Source organism: Macrotis lagotis, chromosome 8, assembly GCF_037893015.1.
Source record: "Macrotis lagotis isolate mMagLag1 chromosome 8, bilby.v1.9.chrom.fasta, whole genome shotgun sequence".
Classification (NCBI taxonomy): Eukaryota; Metazoa; Chordata; class Mammalia; order Peramelemorphia; family Peramelidae; genus Macrotis; species Macrotis lagotis.
In genome coordinates this window covers 155,764,025-155,782,802 of record NC_133665.1, presented here as the reverse complement: position 1 = coordinate 155,782,802, position 18,778 = coordinate 155,764,025, and the positions used below count along the sequence as shown (strand labels likewise).

At 31.9% G+C, this 18,778-nt stretch overlaps 1 protein-coding gene across 11 annotated transcripts in view; it reads left to right on the top strand.

The window, feature by feature from the left end:
• The window catches only part of CHL1 (cell adhesion molecule L1 like), a 266,500-nt gene that overhangs the window by 237,472 nt on the left and 10,250 nt on the right, over nucleotides 1-18,778 (top strand). For all 11 annotated transcript variants that reach the window (XM_074198702.1, XM_074198705.1, XM_074198697.1 and 8 more), the window contains 5 exons: nucleotides 1,623-1,845; nucleotides 6,893-7,008; nucleotides 7,127-7,331; nucleotides 8,847-8,969; nucleotides 14,155-14,334. In XM_074198702.1, coding sequence (XP_074054803.1) covers nucleotides 1,623-1,845; nucleotides 6,893-7,008; nucleotides 7,127-7,331; nucleotides 8,847-8,969; nucleotides 14,155-14,334 — 847 coding nt within the window. The remainder of the gene's footprint in view (nucleotides 1-1,622; nucleotides 1,846-6,892; nucleotides 7,009-7,126; nucleotides 7,332-8,846; nucleotides 8,970-14,154; nucleotides 14,335-18,778) is intronic.

The window sequence follows — 18,778 nt, the reverse complement described above, 5'->3', positions numbered from 1 at the left end:
TCTTTACCTTCCCTCTCAATCTGCTCGTTGATTACATTTTCAGCTTAGGGAAAATAGCAAATATTCATATGAGCATTTTTTTTGCTTTAGTTAAGAGTTGTGATTTTATAGAAAATCATATTTAAATGGAGAGGTATATTTTTGTCATCTTTGATTGAGCTAACCCCATCTGTGGGAAGTAATCTGTTAGAAGACAACATGATGTTATAAGCCACATATTACAATCTTATTTAATAGCAATTTGTCCAAACTAGCAGGTAGTTGGAGAAGGTGCAAAATTAAAAAAAAAACACAAAGATTAAGATGTGATAGTACCTACTAAATACAGCAGTAACTTGCATAGAGTAAGTTATGCATTAATTTAGGAAAAGACATGACTATGGCAAAGCAAATCTATATTTTAAAATATTGAAATGTCTCTGGAAGATAGAGTTTTTCAAGTTCAAACTTTCAAAGCAAATGGCTTAAAACATCTTCAGGAATTGTTTAAAAGTCAAACAATCAACAGCAACTATTAAGAACTTACTATGTACTATGTACTGTGTACATAGTACTATGTACTATGTACTACTTACTATGTACTAAGTGCTAAGCACTAACAAAACAAAGGAAAAAATGGGAATTTCTCTCCCAGGGTTTACACTCTAATACCTTCAAAGTATTCATAAGGAAAAGAATATATAAGAATTCAAAAGAAGAAAAACTATTAAGCAGGGAAGCTAGGAAAGCTCTTCTGTAAAAAACGTAGCACTTGAGGTGAATCTAGAAAGATATTAAAACATTGAGATGAAGTGTCGATGTATTTCAGTCATGGAAGCCAACCAAGGCAGACACACAGATGGGAGATCAAGTCTCATATTTGGAGACAAATTGCAAAAAAAACAGAAACCAAAAAACTACAAGTTGAATGTAATTAGAAAGAAGGGGACATGAGAAATATGGTAAAAATACGATATCATTTGTCTGTAAATTGAATAACTATGTTCACTAAGACTAATGTTTAGAGTATGATGCAGTAGTTTACAAGTAGGTCTCATCCAGAAGTGCTGTGGGTTTGGCTGGAAAGATAATGAATTTTCTTTTGGACACCAAATGAGTTTGAGACGATTCTATGGCAACATGTCTAATAAAATGGTGGTGCTGTGACACTAGATTTTTGGAGAAATACTGGGGCTGGATGCAAAGATCTGGGACTCATTTACACAGAGATGTTAATTGAGCCTATCAGAGTAGATGAGATCATCAAGGAAAAGAATAAAGAGAGGTAAAAAAAGTCCAAGATGAAATTTTAGGTCAAAATACCTTGTTTCTAGTTGTCTCAAAGTAGTGAAGTGAAGATTTAATTTCCTTTGATAATATATTCACTTTTTTCCAAACTGTTTTAATTGGTTTAGAAAACATCCTAATAGAAATTCCCATTCCCTCCACTCCACATCTGGAGGGATTAAGTGACTTTTCCAGAGAATTGTAATCAATATATTTCAGAGGAATCATAAGTGGGTGGGATTTATTGACTTTGAAGCTGACTTTTCATCCTCTTTGCCACATTGCTTAACTCTTCAAATTAAGTTTTGTGATTGTTTCATCAAAAATGACAGTGCTTTTCTTTCTTCTTTTCATAGCCACTAAAATCCATGGAACGAAATGGACCAGGATTAGAGTACAGAGTGACATGGAGGCAACAAGGAGTTCCTTCAGAGTGGTCTGATGAATTGGCCACAGACAACACCTTACGAGTGATGACCTCCTCTGTCTTTACTCCTTATGATGTCAAAGTTCAAGCTATCAATCAATATGGCTCTGGACCTGAGCCTCAGACCATAACTGTATATTCTGGAGAAGACTGTAAGTGACCTGTTTGTAAAATTAATTTGAAACTTGAAGGATTTTGAAATATTTCAATTTAACATTAGCATTAATAATTATTTAGTGAATGCTTACTTTGTTCAAGACATGGTCCTGGTCACTGTAGCCAGGGCACAATCAATCAACAAGTATGTATTAGGTATACCTTATAGGTTAACTACTGACAATTCAAGAATAGACAAAAAGATATAAAGACCTTGTCCTCAAAGAAATTATATTACAATAGGGGAAGAAATACATGATAAGAAACTGAAAATTTAAAATCTAATTGGAGAAGGCACAAAATTAATCTTTGTTAGATGGTACTAAAAATGAAGAAAACAAATTCTAGACTTTCTAGACTAATCCTGATGGGTGGGCTTCCAAGATAGTACCCAATTTCAACTACTCTGATTCAGTCCAGTTTTATAATAAGAAGACATGAGACTTTTCATCCTACATAAGTCTTTCCTAGTTAAGGGAGAAGCTCTCACAATCTTCATAACACTACAGATTTGAAAGTTTAAGGGACTTCTGGGGTCACATACTATAACCTCGTTATTTCATAGGAGAGGAAACTGAGACCAAGGAAGTTTAAGTAACCTGTCTAACATCAGAGAAGCAATAAATAGCAAAAATATAATTTGAATTCAAAGCTCATTATTTCAATTTAATTCTCCTGTTCAAGAAACCAAGTTATCTTCCCCATCTCTGCATTAATATCTAATTATTGCTTTGACCATTAACCCTATTTTGTCTTTTGGAGAAAGAGAAACAATTCTTCCTTGTAAGGATGTCTCAAAAAATGTGGTGTTGGAATATTTAGTCTTCAGGGTAGTTTGCTTTACATTGTAATGGGTCTTTGTGTCTTGAGTTACATTTGGTTGTAAAAGTGGAGTCTACATTTTTGAAAAGCGCAACAGATGATAAAAACTTGTTTTCTTTAGTTCCTTCTTATAATAACATCTGACGTCCATATTATCTAGGATCTGATATTATAGGGGGAAAATGAGCAGTCTTACTATTTTTGAGGTGATCCTAGAACACTCTATAAGTGATAGTTTTTAAATGATACAATAAAATGGATAGAGTGATACTAATCTTCACACTTTACCTTCAGATGCCTTATTTATCCATAAGACACACATAAAGCTTCCCTCATCCTCTGTCCTGTAATGTATATTTAATGTCTCTCTGAAGCAACTTAAAATTTTGGCAGTCCTTCAGATGGACTATTTTTCATATTTTAATGGATTTTGGGGTTTTGAACATTGTTCAACTATTATATGTATTTTGACATATTCAAAATAATAAGAACTCCCCCCCTCAAAATCTTATCTCCCTGAGATTAAAACTTACCTCTGTCATATTCCTGCTGTGAACCTGGGAAATTTATTTCATCTTCTTGGTTGCAAACAACAAGATTAAACTCCAAGTTATAGAATAGACGTTTGCATGAGGTTGAGAAAGTTTGATTACTGGGGAACTTCTTTTACTAATGAAATCAGAGGTCTAGATTTATTTTTATTTGTTTATCTATCTATTTATTTATCTGTTTATTTATTTTTAAGACTATCTATGTTATAGAACCAATGTCAGTGCATGTTTGGCAGCAGCCTACAGCTTTATTATACTAATAGTAATATCAACTCTTCTAAATATAAAATTGTTGGAGTTAGAGACAAAAGACTTGTGCAATATTTAGGAATAAGTGTTTTCCCTCTTTGTATTTTCCTCTAACTCCCAATTTTCCTGAGTGGGTAAATAAAAGATAGTATCTTTAACCTGCCTTTGACCCAGTAGCTGTGAGACCCAATCCAAGTTTTTTTACTCTCTCAGTTCCCCAGGAACATCAGCAAGACTTATGTCATAATACTTACTGACCTTCACTGGTTGAATGAATTCCCTTCCTGAGAGTTACCTCGAACCAGTGAAATCAAAATTTCAAATGAATGAGAAAGATAAAAGAATAAAAAAAAATCAAAAGAGTTTGACAAACTTGGGTTCTGAGTAGAAGCAATAAGATAGAATTGGATAGGTATAAAAATATACATTTGTATATAAGGATTTTAAAATACTCTTCACAATTGTAAAATGGCAACTGTCCAGTTATAATAGCTGCATACCACTGGTGATGTGTGTCACATAGTTTTCATTCAGAAAAAAGACTGACTTTGATGATTTTTTGAAACTTCTTTCAATTCTGAAATCATTTTCCTGAACAAAAGAGCAGCTAAAAAACGTTTTAAAGTGGAAAGTAATTTGACATCTGCCCAAATTTTGACACTTTTAAACAAATGAAAAGTCCTCACTCTATTACCAACATATCCTGAGTGCAGGTACTATTGGTTTTTCCATTAAAGTCAAAAACACAAACATAATTTAAGCTTATTTACCTAATTTCCTAATTCTCAAATGATTAAAATCTATACATCTGCAAGAAATATGAAATTGGGAGAGATTATTTGAGACAGACAAAATGACACTATATTAGTAATGTAAGAAAGAAGGCACGCATATGTACACATATGCATGTGTGTATGTGTGTGCATCCATGTTTAGTGTGTGTGCATATTACACATACATTTGCACTTGTAGGTGTGTGTACTGATGTTTTGTGGTATCTACATATGTGTATTTTTGTGTTTGTATATGATGGATATATGTGTATGTACACATACACATACATACAGGTGCTAAGATAGATATAGCTCTTATTCTATCTCACCTAGGCTAGAAGTATAATGGTCCCTCATAGAGCTAACTCTACCTCTTATCATCACAGAAACCATGGCTTTCTTTGCTTCCAGTCTGGCTAAGTTGGCCACTCCCTGGGCAGCCTGGTGACTCAACAGTCTGGTCTTAGAGGAATAACCCAAAAAAGTTATTAGTTCTACTGATACTCAGAATTCCCAAGTTCAAGTAATCCACCAGTCTGAACCTCCATAGTAAGATGTGCCACCAGGTTCAATCTAATAAACCTTTTTTTTAAATAAAGGAAGCATTAAGTAGTATTTAAATAGTGTAGCAATATCATTTTGTGCTATTCAGTATGTGACCTTCAAAACTGATGCAGCAAGATCTTGTGGGGTATTATAGGAAGATCTTGACTCAGTCACAAAAGCAAAGTTCTGATCTGATCTATGCTGTTAAACATAACTGTGATATTATACAAAGAAAATTAAACCAGATTTTACAGACCCTTTGTTGAAATGACAGTTCTGACCCATACTTCCTCAAGAATCTTGGTCAGGTCCCTGATTTCTTTGAGTCTCAGTTTCCTCACCTATAAAATGTGGAGGTTTGTCTATTGATGTCTAAGGTAACTTTTATCTCTTTATCTTTGGCCTTATTAAGTAGAAAATGATTCTGGAAAAAAAAGTTAACATTTCTAGAAAACACAAATTATGAATTTAATTTTGACTAAAGTATTTTTAATAATAAACATGTATGAGTTTGTCATTTTTTCTTGTTTAACTTTATTAAATTCAATGGCATTCCATGTTACAAAAAATAAAATTTGGTCTATTTGTTTTCTTAAAATTGTTTTATTAATCTTTAGAATTATTTTACAGCTGCATAACTTAAAATTATACAGCTAAATGCTCATATAATGTTTTCCAGAATATTGATGAATCTTTTCCCCATAGATAATATCGTTAATCAATTAAAATTAATTTTTCACACAATAGTATTTTTATATCATCCCTAATTCAATACAATCAATTATGTACTGCTGAGGAAACATTTCTATGTACCAGCAATTCTTAGGACCAATTTAATGAATTTTCAGTGAGGAATTTTTCTAATGTAAATCAACACTTGCTCTATAATTAATATTCTTAGATAAACACATATTTAAATGTGTTATTGGCATATGCATATGAGTCATATTGACAGAGAAAGTCAATGTAGGTGGGATTTCAACTGAGTCTTTGAAATTTAGTCTATAGCTATCTACCTTACTACGCTACTTTATGATAAAGAGAAATAAAAATTAAAATAAAATAAAATACAGGATGGTAGCATTTATGCAACATAGTATATTTATGCATAACTTGTTTCTGTGCAAGATGTCTTCCTGTTGCATTGTAGACTTCTATAGAACTCTCCAAATCAAGTGTCAGAATATCTAACCCCCAACCATCCAGTGTCTCTGTCCTACAGAGCTGAAAGTCCATGCCGTAATCCATCCTAATTGGCATTTTTCCAAGTACAAAAGCTATAGTGTATATATTGACATTGTCTAAATTTTTATGGAAATTTGAGCTAATAAAGGGAAAACAATGGGAGGGGCATATAATGACTATATTGTATATGTTGAAGTTATGAAGAATTTGAGGGACTTCTTAAATTACAAACTTAGAGGAAAAGTCTGTATCATCTTTTTCTTTGTACCTTTCCAAGAGTCCAGAATAATTTATGGTTTAGAACTGGTGCCTAACAATATTAATCACAATAGTAATCATTATTATAATTAGCCTTTGATAACGCTTCAAGGTTGACAGAACATTGTACATATGTCACCTCATTTGATCATCAAAACCATTCCATGTAATTAAAGAAGGTGTAATGCTCTTAGCAATGGGCAAAGATTTACTTCACTGGATTCCAGGGTATCAATAGGGCTACCATATTATTGTTGATGTTTTAGGTTTTCGCAAGACAATGGGCTTACGTGTCTTGCCCAAGGCCACACAGATAATTATTAAGTTTCTAAAGCCAGATTTATGCTCAGATACTCCTGACTCCAGGGCCTATGCTCTATCCACTGCGCCACCTAGCCACTCCAAGGGCTCCCATATTATTATATCATCATGTGAAATTTTACTTTCTAGTAATATTTCCAGAATATTTGAATATAAATAAAAATACAGGTTGCATTTTGAAGTATTTTAGTTTAAAAAATGTTCATGAAGTCTCTCCTGGTTTAATTAAATTATAGAAATAGATTTTTGAGAATAATTTTATTGAATCCAATTTAATAATAATAACATGCTCATATAGAATCCTCTATTTGTGTGTGTGTGTGTGTGTGTCTTTACAGATCCTGATGCAGCTCCTTTGTTGGTATCAGCAAGAGTTATAAATAGTACCCTAATTAATGTCACCTGGGAAAGAATTCCAAAAGAGAGAGTACATGGACACTTGAGAGGATATCAGGTTTTATTTCCTAATAGCTCCATCAGAATATTCTTGGTTTCAAAATAAGCTGATGCTATGGGTTATAAGTTATATTCAAGAAAAAAAATATGCCAAAGAATTATCATTTTTATTTCAGATCAATTGGTGGAAAACGAAAAGCAGATTGGATGAGAGGAAATTCCCCAAAGAAATAAAATCTCTACGATTGCCAGGAGACAGAAACTATGGAATGGTTCCTTCACTAGACCCATTTAGTGAATTCAAGTTAACAGTCTTGGCCTATAATTCCAAAGGTCCTGGGCCAGAAAGTACTCCACTTTCCTTTCAAACTCCAGAAGGAGGTAAAAGAACAATAAAATATGTGAAAATCCTCCTACCCTTAGTTCTTCTTTAATGTTAAACTTTTACAATATAGCCCTGGGTAGCACCTAATTTATCACAAATCCTCATTAATGTTCATAACCTTTAGTAGTTTGCTCAACTGAGAACTTCCTAAATACTTTTGTACTTAAAACAAAGTAGTTATGAGATTCCATTCTAAGCTAAAATTCTGGGTTCAAGGCTATCCTGTGACATTGGCTGGGTGATCAGGGTTACTTTTAACTACCTAGTAACTTCTTAGACTTTAATCTGCATAGAAAGTACCAATTTTTGCAAGTAGAGGGATTTTCATATGTGGGAGATCCTTATTATAATGGAATTACTTGTCTAATGTCCATCTCTGTCTTCTGACTATCCCATGGAGATACATGAAATCATGTAACAAGCCATATGAGAGAAGAGAGTCCAATTTCTACAAAAGGGGAAATCTCCAATTCACGTGGTTCAGTACCAGTGTTCTAGTTATGAAATTAGAAGACTGCCATCATTACCATCAAAATAGTTTTTGTTGGTGCTGCTTCCAAAGTCAAGTTTGCAATCTTTTTTGCTTTTTTAAAGCAGTGGGGTTAAGTGATTTGCCCAAGGACACAGAACTAGGCAAGTATTAAGTGTCAGAGGCCAAATTTGAACTCAGGTCCTCCTGACTCCAGGGCCAGTACTCTATCTACTGTGCCACCTAGCTGCCTAAGTTCACCAACTTCTAATGTGAGTAGTGAAAATTATCACCCTCATCCTCAATGGTTGAGTGGTGGCCCACATTCTTTCTATACCTTCAAACTCCCAACTGCTTTCTACTTGCTGACTACTTTCTGTTCAATTGTGCGGTGCTTCTGACTTCCACTCAATGTACTTCTGTTCTTCCTATCTATTTCTATGTCCCTGAGAGCCAAGATATTTCTTTGTCAGCCTTGAAGAGTTTTCAAAGTTGATGTTAGCACATAGCCAATAAGTTAAGTACTACTAAAATGAAATCATTTAATATTAATTTAAATTAATCAGCATTGAAATTCCAGTGACAGAAGAATTAAACAACTTGTGTTATTCATAACTAAATATTCTACCTATCATAAAATTAGTTCTAAATTAGGTAATAAGAATTTTTAGGGATTGACCATGATTTATGTTTTGTGCTATGTTAGGGATAGAAATCAAAGTCAAAAGAAATATAGTCCCTGCATAGCTTCAAGGAACTAACTTTTCTAATGGAAAGAGAGAACTCAGTGACATGGTCTGGAAAATTAAGGATGGCTACTTTGTCCAGTTTCCCAAAAAAGGGAGATTCTTGGAAGAGCTCATTAATGAGAAAGAAAAGACTCAAACAGAGACAGAGAGAAGCTGAAATACTTGATGTAAACTGGGAAAACAGAGATTATCAGGCTCCTCCTATTAGAAGAATGGAAATATATAAAGGAAGTAATTGTATCTTCATAGTTTGGACTTTGCTATAAATTTTAATTTGTACTCATTTATTTCAGTTCCTGAACAGCCTACTTTCCTGAAGGTTATACATACTGATAAAGACACTGTTGTATTATCCTGGGGACTGCCCAAGAAAGCACATGGCAATCTAACTGGCTACAATTTACAATACCAGATAAGTAAGTAGAAGTTTGATTTTGTAATCAATCTTTTTGTAATGAATTGATTATATGGTTGAGTTGATGGCATTATAAAGTGAAAACCTAGGCAGTATTTTGGTCACATAATGAGAAGATGGAACTCACTGGAAAAGTCCTTGATTTGGGGAATTATTGAAGGAAAAATAAAAAGGGGACAGGAAAGAATGAGATGTTTAGATAACATGATGGAGAAAATGAACACAAATTTGATCAAAATCTGAGACATAATGGAGGAAAGAATATCTTGTCAACGGGTCATGAAGAGTCAAACAAAATGAACCACTCAACATGAACAACAGACAATTCTAATTATAGATTATCCCTATATTTATTTGACTGCCATAAATTTTGGTTTTACTTACTTTTTTAAATCTTTACAAGGAAATGTAGTTAATATTGCTCCACACAGCTAGTGTCTGAGGTCAGATTCAAACTCAGGTCCTCCTGACTCCAGGGTCAGTACTCTATCCACTATACCAACTAACTGCTCCTAATGCCATATATTTTGGCTAACTTACTCCATCATTTTGTATGATTTATCTTATATAGAAGTTCATTTAAACAGTAAGGCCTACATAACCATATTTCATTATGGTATCATTTCAACTTCCTCAATTAATAAAATTTCTTCATATTTTCTTTTTTCCTATTTTTCCAAAATCTGTTTGAATAGAATCTTGCTTTTACTTCCTTCAATATACTCATCTGGGAAGGGATAGTCCATATATTATAGAAAGAGGTCTAGATAACAAGTTAGAATAAACTAAATTATAACATTTCTACCTATTTGCATATTCTACCTATCTGCATATTCTCTTTCACTCACTTCCTCTCTTTCCCTGTCTCTCCCCCTTTCTCTCTCTCTCTCTCTCTCTCTCTCTCTCTCTCTCTCTCTCTCTCTCTCTCTCTCTCTCTCTCTCTCTAATTCTGATGCTTCCACTTACTATCTCTATAAATTCTGACCTTTAAAAACAATTTGAATGACCTACAGAGGTTCAGGGAACAAAAAAGTACACATGCAACAGTTTAGAATAATTAATTATAGGAAAAAAGGGGAAAATAATCCAACAGGATGGAAATTTTTGGAAAAAGAGAAAAATATTTTGCAAGAGATTATTACTGCTTCATTTTTTGACTATGCTTTGCTCATATATTACTCAGGTTCACTCTTCCATCTTGTGTTCATATTTTTTTATAGATGGAACATGCCTTGGATAATATATTTATTGTTATATCTTTCTATCCAACTACCTTTCTATTTATGAATTCATACAACATTCATAAATATTCACAAATTATATATGTATATATGTATACATGCATATAGACACATGTGAAGGCATACATACATTAAATACTATCTGAGAGTGAAGTGAATAAAAGCTGTCCAAGGTTCTGATAGATCTAGCTTCTAGTCTCACCTTGATATTACTGGCTGTATAACCTGTCCAAGTCATTAAACTTTCGGAAGAGTTGTATTGGTATAGGGAATTTCTTCTCCAGAATTTCCTTATGTCAATGAAATCCCAGGTCTAGTCTTTGTGTGTGTATTAATATACATGTATATATCAATATATTGTTTAGGGTTCTTAAGTGCCCAAGTCAATAATAGTGGATTTTAAAAGAGAATAAGAATGGTAATCTATAAATTTTTAGTATTTGGGGGATACTTTCATTTACTAGGAAAAATTGTAATGAATTTTGATGATACATTCACTCACAAAGGCAGTTCTGGAAAAATAGTGCTAAAAAAGATACTTTAAGCAAATGCATAGTATTTTAAACAATACATGTTCCATGGAATTTTGAAAAAATAATTGATTACATACTGAAGAAAAAAGAGAACATAAGGCATTCTTTCATATAAAAAATTAATTTGTAGAAGAACAGGATGAAATAGGAAGCAAAATGAAAGCTGTGGCTACAATTTCTCCCGTTCATATTTATAGAAAATATTTCTTTTTCTGATGAATAAAATAAGGATTCTTAAAAATTTCTTCTGAAAACATCATTGACCTCAGTATGATTATACTGGTCAAAACACTGCCATGCTCATAAGACAATAGAGAAGGAGAGCAGAAAATAGAAGAAGCTCCGTGTTTCCAAGCAAATTAAATTAGCCAAGTTTCTTTCTTAATGTCTCTTTAATACAATGTAAGCATAGGCATTACAGGAAATAATTCATTTTTGTTTATTAAGTAAATATCAGGTTAGTTATTTTTTTTAATTTGCCAAGGATCTTAATCTTTTTTAAAGGATTAACAGCATTAGCAGTGAGTTACACTCATTAAATATCAAATTACAAGACACACTGAGAGAGAGAGACAGAAACAGAGACAGTGACAGAGACAGATACAGAGACAGAGACACAAGAGACAGAGACAAGCAGAGAGAGGGAATGAGAGAGGGAGGGAGAGAAAGAGAGCTAAAACTTTCATGAAATAAAACCTATGTTTCCCTTCAAGGAGCACTTTAAATGGAAAAGTCATTCAATTAATATTTATTAAGTAATAGTTATATGCCAGAAAAAAGTAAAGGAATAGATGGATTCCTTTGAGGAACTAATATGCAAAATGAAATCAATCAATCAATAATTGAATAAGGCACTTGAGATATAAAATCAAACATGAAATAGACTATGCCTTTGGGGAATTTGCATTCTACCAAAAAAAGACAACATATATGCATGCCTATTCAGGCATAAATACATATGTATAAAAACACAAAATGGTTCCAAGGTTATCTGGATGAAGGGCAAGGGGGCTATCAATTGAGGGAATGAAGAATGAATTAGGCAGTAGATAGCTCTTGAGTGAGCTTTTAGGGATTTTAAAAATATCAAGAATTCAGAGTAAGGAGCATTTACAAGCACAAAGACAGTCTAGAGATTTTGTATCACGTGGGTGTCATTAAACATCATTATAACTAATATCATGACTAATTGCACTTTAAGGATTAGATCTTTTCCCACAGCATTGAACCATCTGCCTTTGATTCAATGACACTGAATCACGGCACTTAATGAAAGGATACATTTGTTAATTTGTCAATACATGCACAACCAAATATAATATATGCACATACGCATACATATACATGCATTTATGTGTACATATATGTGTATTTCCATCAGAATGAAATCTGAAATACTCTTTCCATGTTTTTCAGTTTTCTAACTTTCTAAAGATTGTTCTTCACATATTTTATTGTTTTTGGTTTGAAGACCAAGACCTATAATTTAAAAAAAAATATTTCAAGTGATACTATTTGAAATAACTTTAAAAAGGCAAATAGGATTTGTGTTATGGATGTCTGCTTGTGGGATGTTTCTAATCTTGTTCAGTTAGGGTCATTCTTTTAAATATAATTAAAAAATCTAAAACAATGAAAAAAATTCTAAAAACTTACTTCAAAAGAAGGTGATTTACTTTTCAGCTCTAACATTTTTAAAACAAAAGAATTCAATGGATTTTGGATTTTAATATATCTATGATATATCCATCTATATTTATAAATGCTTATATATATATATATATATTCATTACTTGCTGAATCAATTAATTACCATTTTTAAAACATCATGATTTCAAACAAACCAAAATCTTCTCTCTTCAACAGTATGGTTAGCCTGTTCAAAGTGTCATACAGGAAGGATTAAAGTTTTGGAGCAAAGGAAATAAAAGTTCAAATCCAGATTCATTTCCATTTAGATGTGATCTTGCCAAATGATTTAACCTTTTACCAGTTACAGTTTCCTCATCTGTAAAATGGATATAATTATAATAATTGAATTTACATGGTTTTTGTATCAAGTGAGAAAACATTTATAAAGCATTTTGCAAAATATAAAACATTTTATAAGTAGTATCATTATCATTCTCTAACAATATTTACATGTATATTTAAAGATTCAAATTACAGTGGGAAATCTGTTCTTGTGACCTTATCATTATAGGAAATTGTCAGGTGAAATCTGCCCCTCTACAATTCATCTAATAACTGCAGTGGATAGAGTAAAGAATACTAGAGTTCAAATCCTGCCTCAGATATTTAACAGTTGTGTGATCCTGGGCAAGTCATTTAACTTCTATCTGCCTCAGAGAAAAATAACAGACCTATCTCACAGGATTGTTGTGAGGCTCAAATGATATAGTATATATCTATATCATCTATATCTATATCTATATCCATATCTATATCTATATCTATCTATATCTATATCTATCTATAGTTATATCTATATCTCCCTGTGTTTGTGTGTGTGTGTGTTTTGCCTAATATAGTATCTAACATATAATCAGAGGGATTTAAATGCTAATTCTTTTTCCTTTTCCTTATTCCTTTCCCTTCTCCCTCTCTCACAATGCAAACTGACAAATTCTCTGCAATTTATGATCTTAAAAATGCTAGAATTTGGAAGCTAATAAGTGATCTTTTGAATTTTCTTGTATGGGATTAGGGCTTTATATCTTTTTATGGTCATCTCATTATATTAATTCCTGACTATCATTCTTATTTCACTATATCTACCACCCCACAACATCTATATCTATTTAGATTTTGCCTTGTTTTGTTGTGGTTTTTTGGAAGAAGGTGTCAAGGCCACTTCCCCATCAGCCTCACATTCATGCTTCCAATTCAGGTTTCCTAACTCACTCTTGCTTCTGGGCCTCATTTATGCATCATATTTCCCCATCAGATTTAATGCTTTAACATATAATATATGATAATAATGATTTAACATACAATATAAAATATTAATTAAGACAATCATTTATTTCTTTGTTTTATTTTATATATAAATAATAAAAAGAATGTCATAGTACTGATATAAAGATTAAAAGTATTAAATTATAATTATTAAGAGGTATGATCTAAAATGTAAAATTAAAAAGATATAGCTTTTATGATCTAGTGTTCATTCTGATGCTTTGTTGATGTAGATTTTTTTTGCTAAAATCAATAATATTTTCTTTTTTAGCAATTCAACATGATAACAAAGGAAAAGCACAACTCAGCAAACAACTGTCCATAATTGAATAGGGAAATTTTAAATTTAGGATATCTTTCCACATGTTTCCCAAAGTTGTAACTCTCCTGCCTTATTAAGTTTTATGTAAATTAAAAAAATTTATCTTTTTGATTTCTTTTCTTTCTTTTTTAGTCAATGAAACAGATGAGATTGGAGATTTAAAGGAAATCAACATCACAAATCCTACAAAACTCAGTTGGCGTATTCCAGATCTTATCTCTACTACCAAATATAAATTCTACTTGAGGGCATGTACTTCCAAAGGCTGTGGAAAACCCATTTCTGAGGAAGCCTGCACCATAGGAGAAGGGAGTATGTTGATGCTCTTAACAGGGGTGTCTTATTAAAAAAATAACAAACATATGGAAATTCATAATGCAATAGAGTGTTTATGTTATATCTACATGGGGATTTGGTTAAGGAAAAAGATAGCATCCTTCTATTAAGAAATGTATTTCAGTTTACATTGGAGTGACCAAGGGTCACTCAATATAGTTACCACAACATATTTTGTTCTGTGTAGCTTCAAACTTCCCAGTTCAAGGTTTGTTTCTTTGATAAATAAAAACCAGAAAAGGAGCAGAGATAGACAGATGATAGATAGATAGATAGATAGATAGATAGATAGATAGATAGATAGATAGACAGACAAATAGATATAGTTAGCTAGATAGACAGACAAGACAGATAGACTCATGTATATATTTAGATACATGGTTAGATACAAAGATGTATAGAGACATAGACAAAGACAGCCTAAATTATTAAAAATGAATATTATGATTTTTTTCCTAATTTGCTGCAAAACCAACCCAGTATCTTTAATTTACAGTCCCATCTTTGTGTCAATATATTATGATTGCCTGTGTTCCAGGCTAAAACAATTATTAAATGAACTTAACTTCGCCTGATTTGATAGATTATTTTAAGTATTAAACAAAATATTCTTTTTAATTCATACTACTTGTTTACAAGCTTCCTCCCCCAAACTTACCTTTATAGACATCATTTATGATAAATGCCATTTTATCAGTATTTCTGCTTAGCTCTTTCTCTTTCACTGATCCTAAGCAACATGCAAAGAGAAATAGAGGATGGAGAAGTCAGAAGAAACAAGAAATTTTAGGGAAATTGATTAAATGGGTAGATATGTGGTTATAGTCTAGCTTGAGTATAGAAAGACAGAAGGGAAACTAGAAAATAATCTACCTAGTGATATCTCTCTATATACAATTATCTGAATGGAAACAAGATGAAACAGGTATTATAAGATACATAGTATAGTACAATGAATGCTGACCTGGGAATCCAAACACTTGGATTCAGTTTCTTCATGTATAAAATAAGGAATTTATACTCAGAATCCTTCCTGTTTTAAAATTTTATAATTGGAGAATAGGGTAGAAGATGGAGAAATAAATTTAATGGAAATTCACTTACAAAAATATTCACAAATGTGAATGCTTTATAAATCTAATACAGACAATATTGGCAGTGCTGAATAGTATATGCTTATAAATATATATTTTCTTCTTCCCTGCTCATCTTCAAATGTGTGGAGGAAAAACACGAAATCATATAAATTTATTCAGTGTCTTAATTATTCATTGGAATAATTCAGGCAACAAGAGCAATTCCTAATGAACTAACAGATTGATCTGCGTACTTATAACAGCAATATCTATAAGTTATAACTTCCATTTCTGAGCAAATTTCCTATCATTGACTCAAAATAAGTTTAAGGACGTCAGCAGGACCAGGGACTTGCTTTTCAAGGAACTCACCAAGTTCTGAATAAGAACCTTGTGAATGGAAAATAGGTGTCCACACCCACTACTTGGTCTGAAGCAATAATTGTCAGTTTGAGAAAAAGTGTTTCCTATTTTTAATGCACTGAAGTTCAGTGTTCATGAAAAATTTATAGAATAACTGCTTATTTAAAACACTAACTTCAGGTGAATGTTCTAAGATGAAAACTTTGGGGTTTGCTGATGGCTTCGATGCTATTTCTCATAATTATGCTCTTAAATTGGTGCGGAATTGTGATCACATGCTTAACTAATGCTATGTCCTTCCTGCAAATTAAAGCTCTGATAACCACCTTCCATTTTCTGAAGCTAATTTCTTCAATAACCTTGTCTTTCGATTTATTTTTAGGAGGAAAGATTTCTTCACTTTTTACTTCTCCAGGATTCTACACATGCTCGAATCCATCTACCAACCCCTTTTCCAGTTAACAATGATTTTTTCTTAAATAGGTATTTTGGTGTACAATACAACCATATGAATCAGGAAATAAATAGAAATCTATCTCCCCAAAGATCTACATGGCCTTTTAAAGAGAAGTATAAGAAACAATAATGATAACCCAAAAAGCAAAAATAACCATACAAAATGATTTCCTCTGAGAAATAACTAAACGAATGGATAGATATATAGATAGATGATAGATAGATAGATGATAGATAGATAGATAGATAGATAGATAGATAGATAGATAGATAGATAGATAGATATTTTTAAAATGATACTTTGGATACAATTTAGAAGGTATTTCACACTATTTTGTCCTTGTTCTATCTAAATTGAACATTTAAGGCTTATCTGCCCTTTATTTTTAAAGTAGAACTGAAGTTCAAATAGATAAACTCACTATTCAATTCTTGGTTTATAATTTTCTCCTTTAAGGAAATAAATTATACTGATTAACAGTATTTCATTTTATAATCAGAACAATGAATAATTCATTCTTAAACTGCTACCTTAAAAATATGTGTATGCATTTGTACATGAGTGTATGCATGTGTTTGCATCTTTTTGGTGAATAAATCCTATTTAGATGGTAGATAGATGATAGATGTGTATAAACATATACAATATTTAAAGTTCTCTTTATAATTTTCCCAAAAACTCACATTGCATGCTTTGTGGGTTTTAGTTGCCTTTCTGCCCAAAGTGTTCATTCTGAAGATTTGATTATTATCTTGAAGCTATGATTATTAGGTAGGAGCCTTTCAATTACTGCTCTTTCCTTGCTTTACAACAAGTGGTTCTGGGTATTGCAATTATTAAATCTCCTTGAAACAAAGATAAGTTTAATCTCTCCCAATTCAAATACCCTCTATAAAATTGTCTTAGGCTTCTCACATGTGATATCCTTAGACTTACATTATAACTTCTGATAACTGATCATGCTGCAGGCTGCAAGATATACATTTATTTTCACTTCCTTCCAAACTCTACTAACTAAAATTTTAGTCTTGCATATTTATTACTGTGAGAATTGTCTTATTCTAATAATCAGAGAAATACCAAAGAATACATCAGAATCTAGTCTAGATGCTACTGATTAGAAACAAATATTTCTCACTTAGGAAAAATAAAGTTTCCCATCATAAGATCTGGATCATATTAATTAATCTAACTTTCTCTATGAATTTTTTGTTAATGAAAGCTAAAATAAATGAATTATTACTTCTTTATTTGGATTTCCTTACCAAGCACAGATTCTAAAGTATATTAACTGCTTGTAAATATTTTTTTGAATGGAACTAGATTCTGTTGGTCCATTTATAACTTTACCAAAATAGTTTCATTTCTTTTTTTAATTATAAAGATTTTATTTATTTTGAGTTTTACAATTTTTCCACAATCCCCCCACCCCCCACAGAAGGTAATTTGTCAGTCTTTACATTGTTTCCATGGTATACATTGATCCAAATTGAATGTGATGAGAGAGAAATCATATCCTTAAGGAAGAACCATAAAGTGTAAGAGATAGCAAGATCAGAAAATAATTGTTTTTTTTTTTCTAAATTAAAGGTAATAGTCCTTGGACTTTGTTCAAACTCCACAGTTGTTTCTCTGGATACAGATGGTATTCTCCATTGCAGACAGCCCCAAATTGTCTTTGATTGTTGCACTGATGGAATGAGCTAGTCCATCAAGGTTGATCATCACCCCCATGTTGCTGTTTGGCTGTACAATGTTTTTCTGTTTCTACTCATCTCACTCAGCATCAGTTCATGCAAATCCCTCCAGGCTTCCCTGAATTCCCATCCCTCCTGGTTCTTAATAGAACAATAGTGTTCCATGACATACATACACCACAGTTTGCTAAACCATTCCCCAATTGACGGACATTTACTTGATTTCCAATTCTTTGCCAACAAAAACAGAGCTGCCATGAATATTTTTGTACAAATGATGTTTTAACCCTTTTTCATCATCTCTTCAGGGTATAGACCCAGTAGTGGTATTGTTGGATCAAAGGGTATGCACATATTTGTTGCCCTTTGGGCGTAGCTCCAAATTGTTCTCCAGAAAGGTTGGATGAGTTCAAACTGGTTTCATTTCAAAGGCATAAGGATGTATATATTTTCTATCACAATATTTTTTGATGTTTTATAACCTATTATAGAAGATAAACATTTTAAGTTTATATATACATGTTATTTTTTGTCTCAATTCTCATTTTGATGGAGAAGAAAATGGAGACATATGGAATAGCTGTTCTATAAACAATGAATATAATTTGCTAATATTTCAGATTTTTAGTAGAAAACCAAAAATATTATAATATGGAAAACAAACTAAACTAAATATACATGCATATATATATATATATATATGAAGTCCATAATGTCAAACCAATTTATATGTAAAACAATATTTCTTTTCACTTTTGAATAGTTTAAGGATTAATAGAGTTAATGATCTTGGAATTATTTTTGTGAATCTATGCAAATTTTAGATA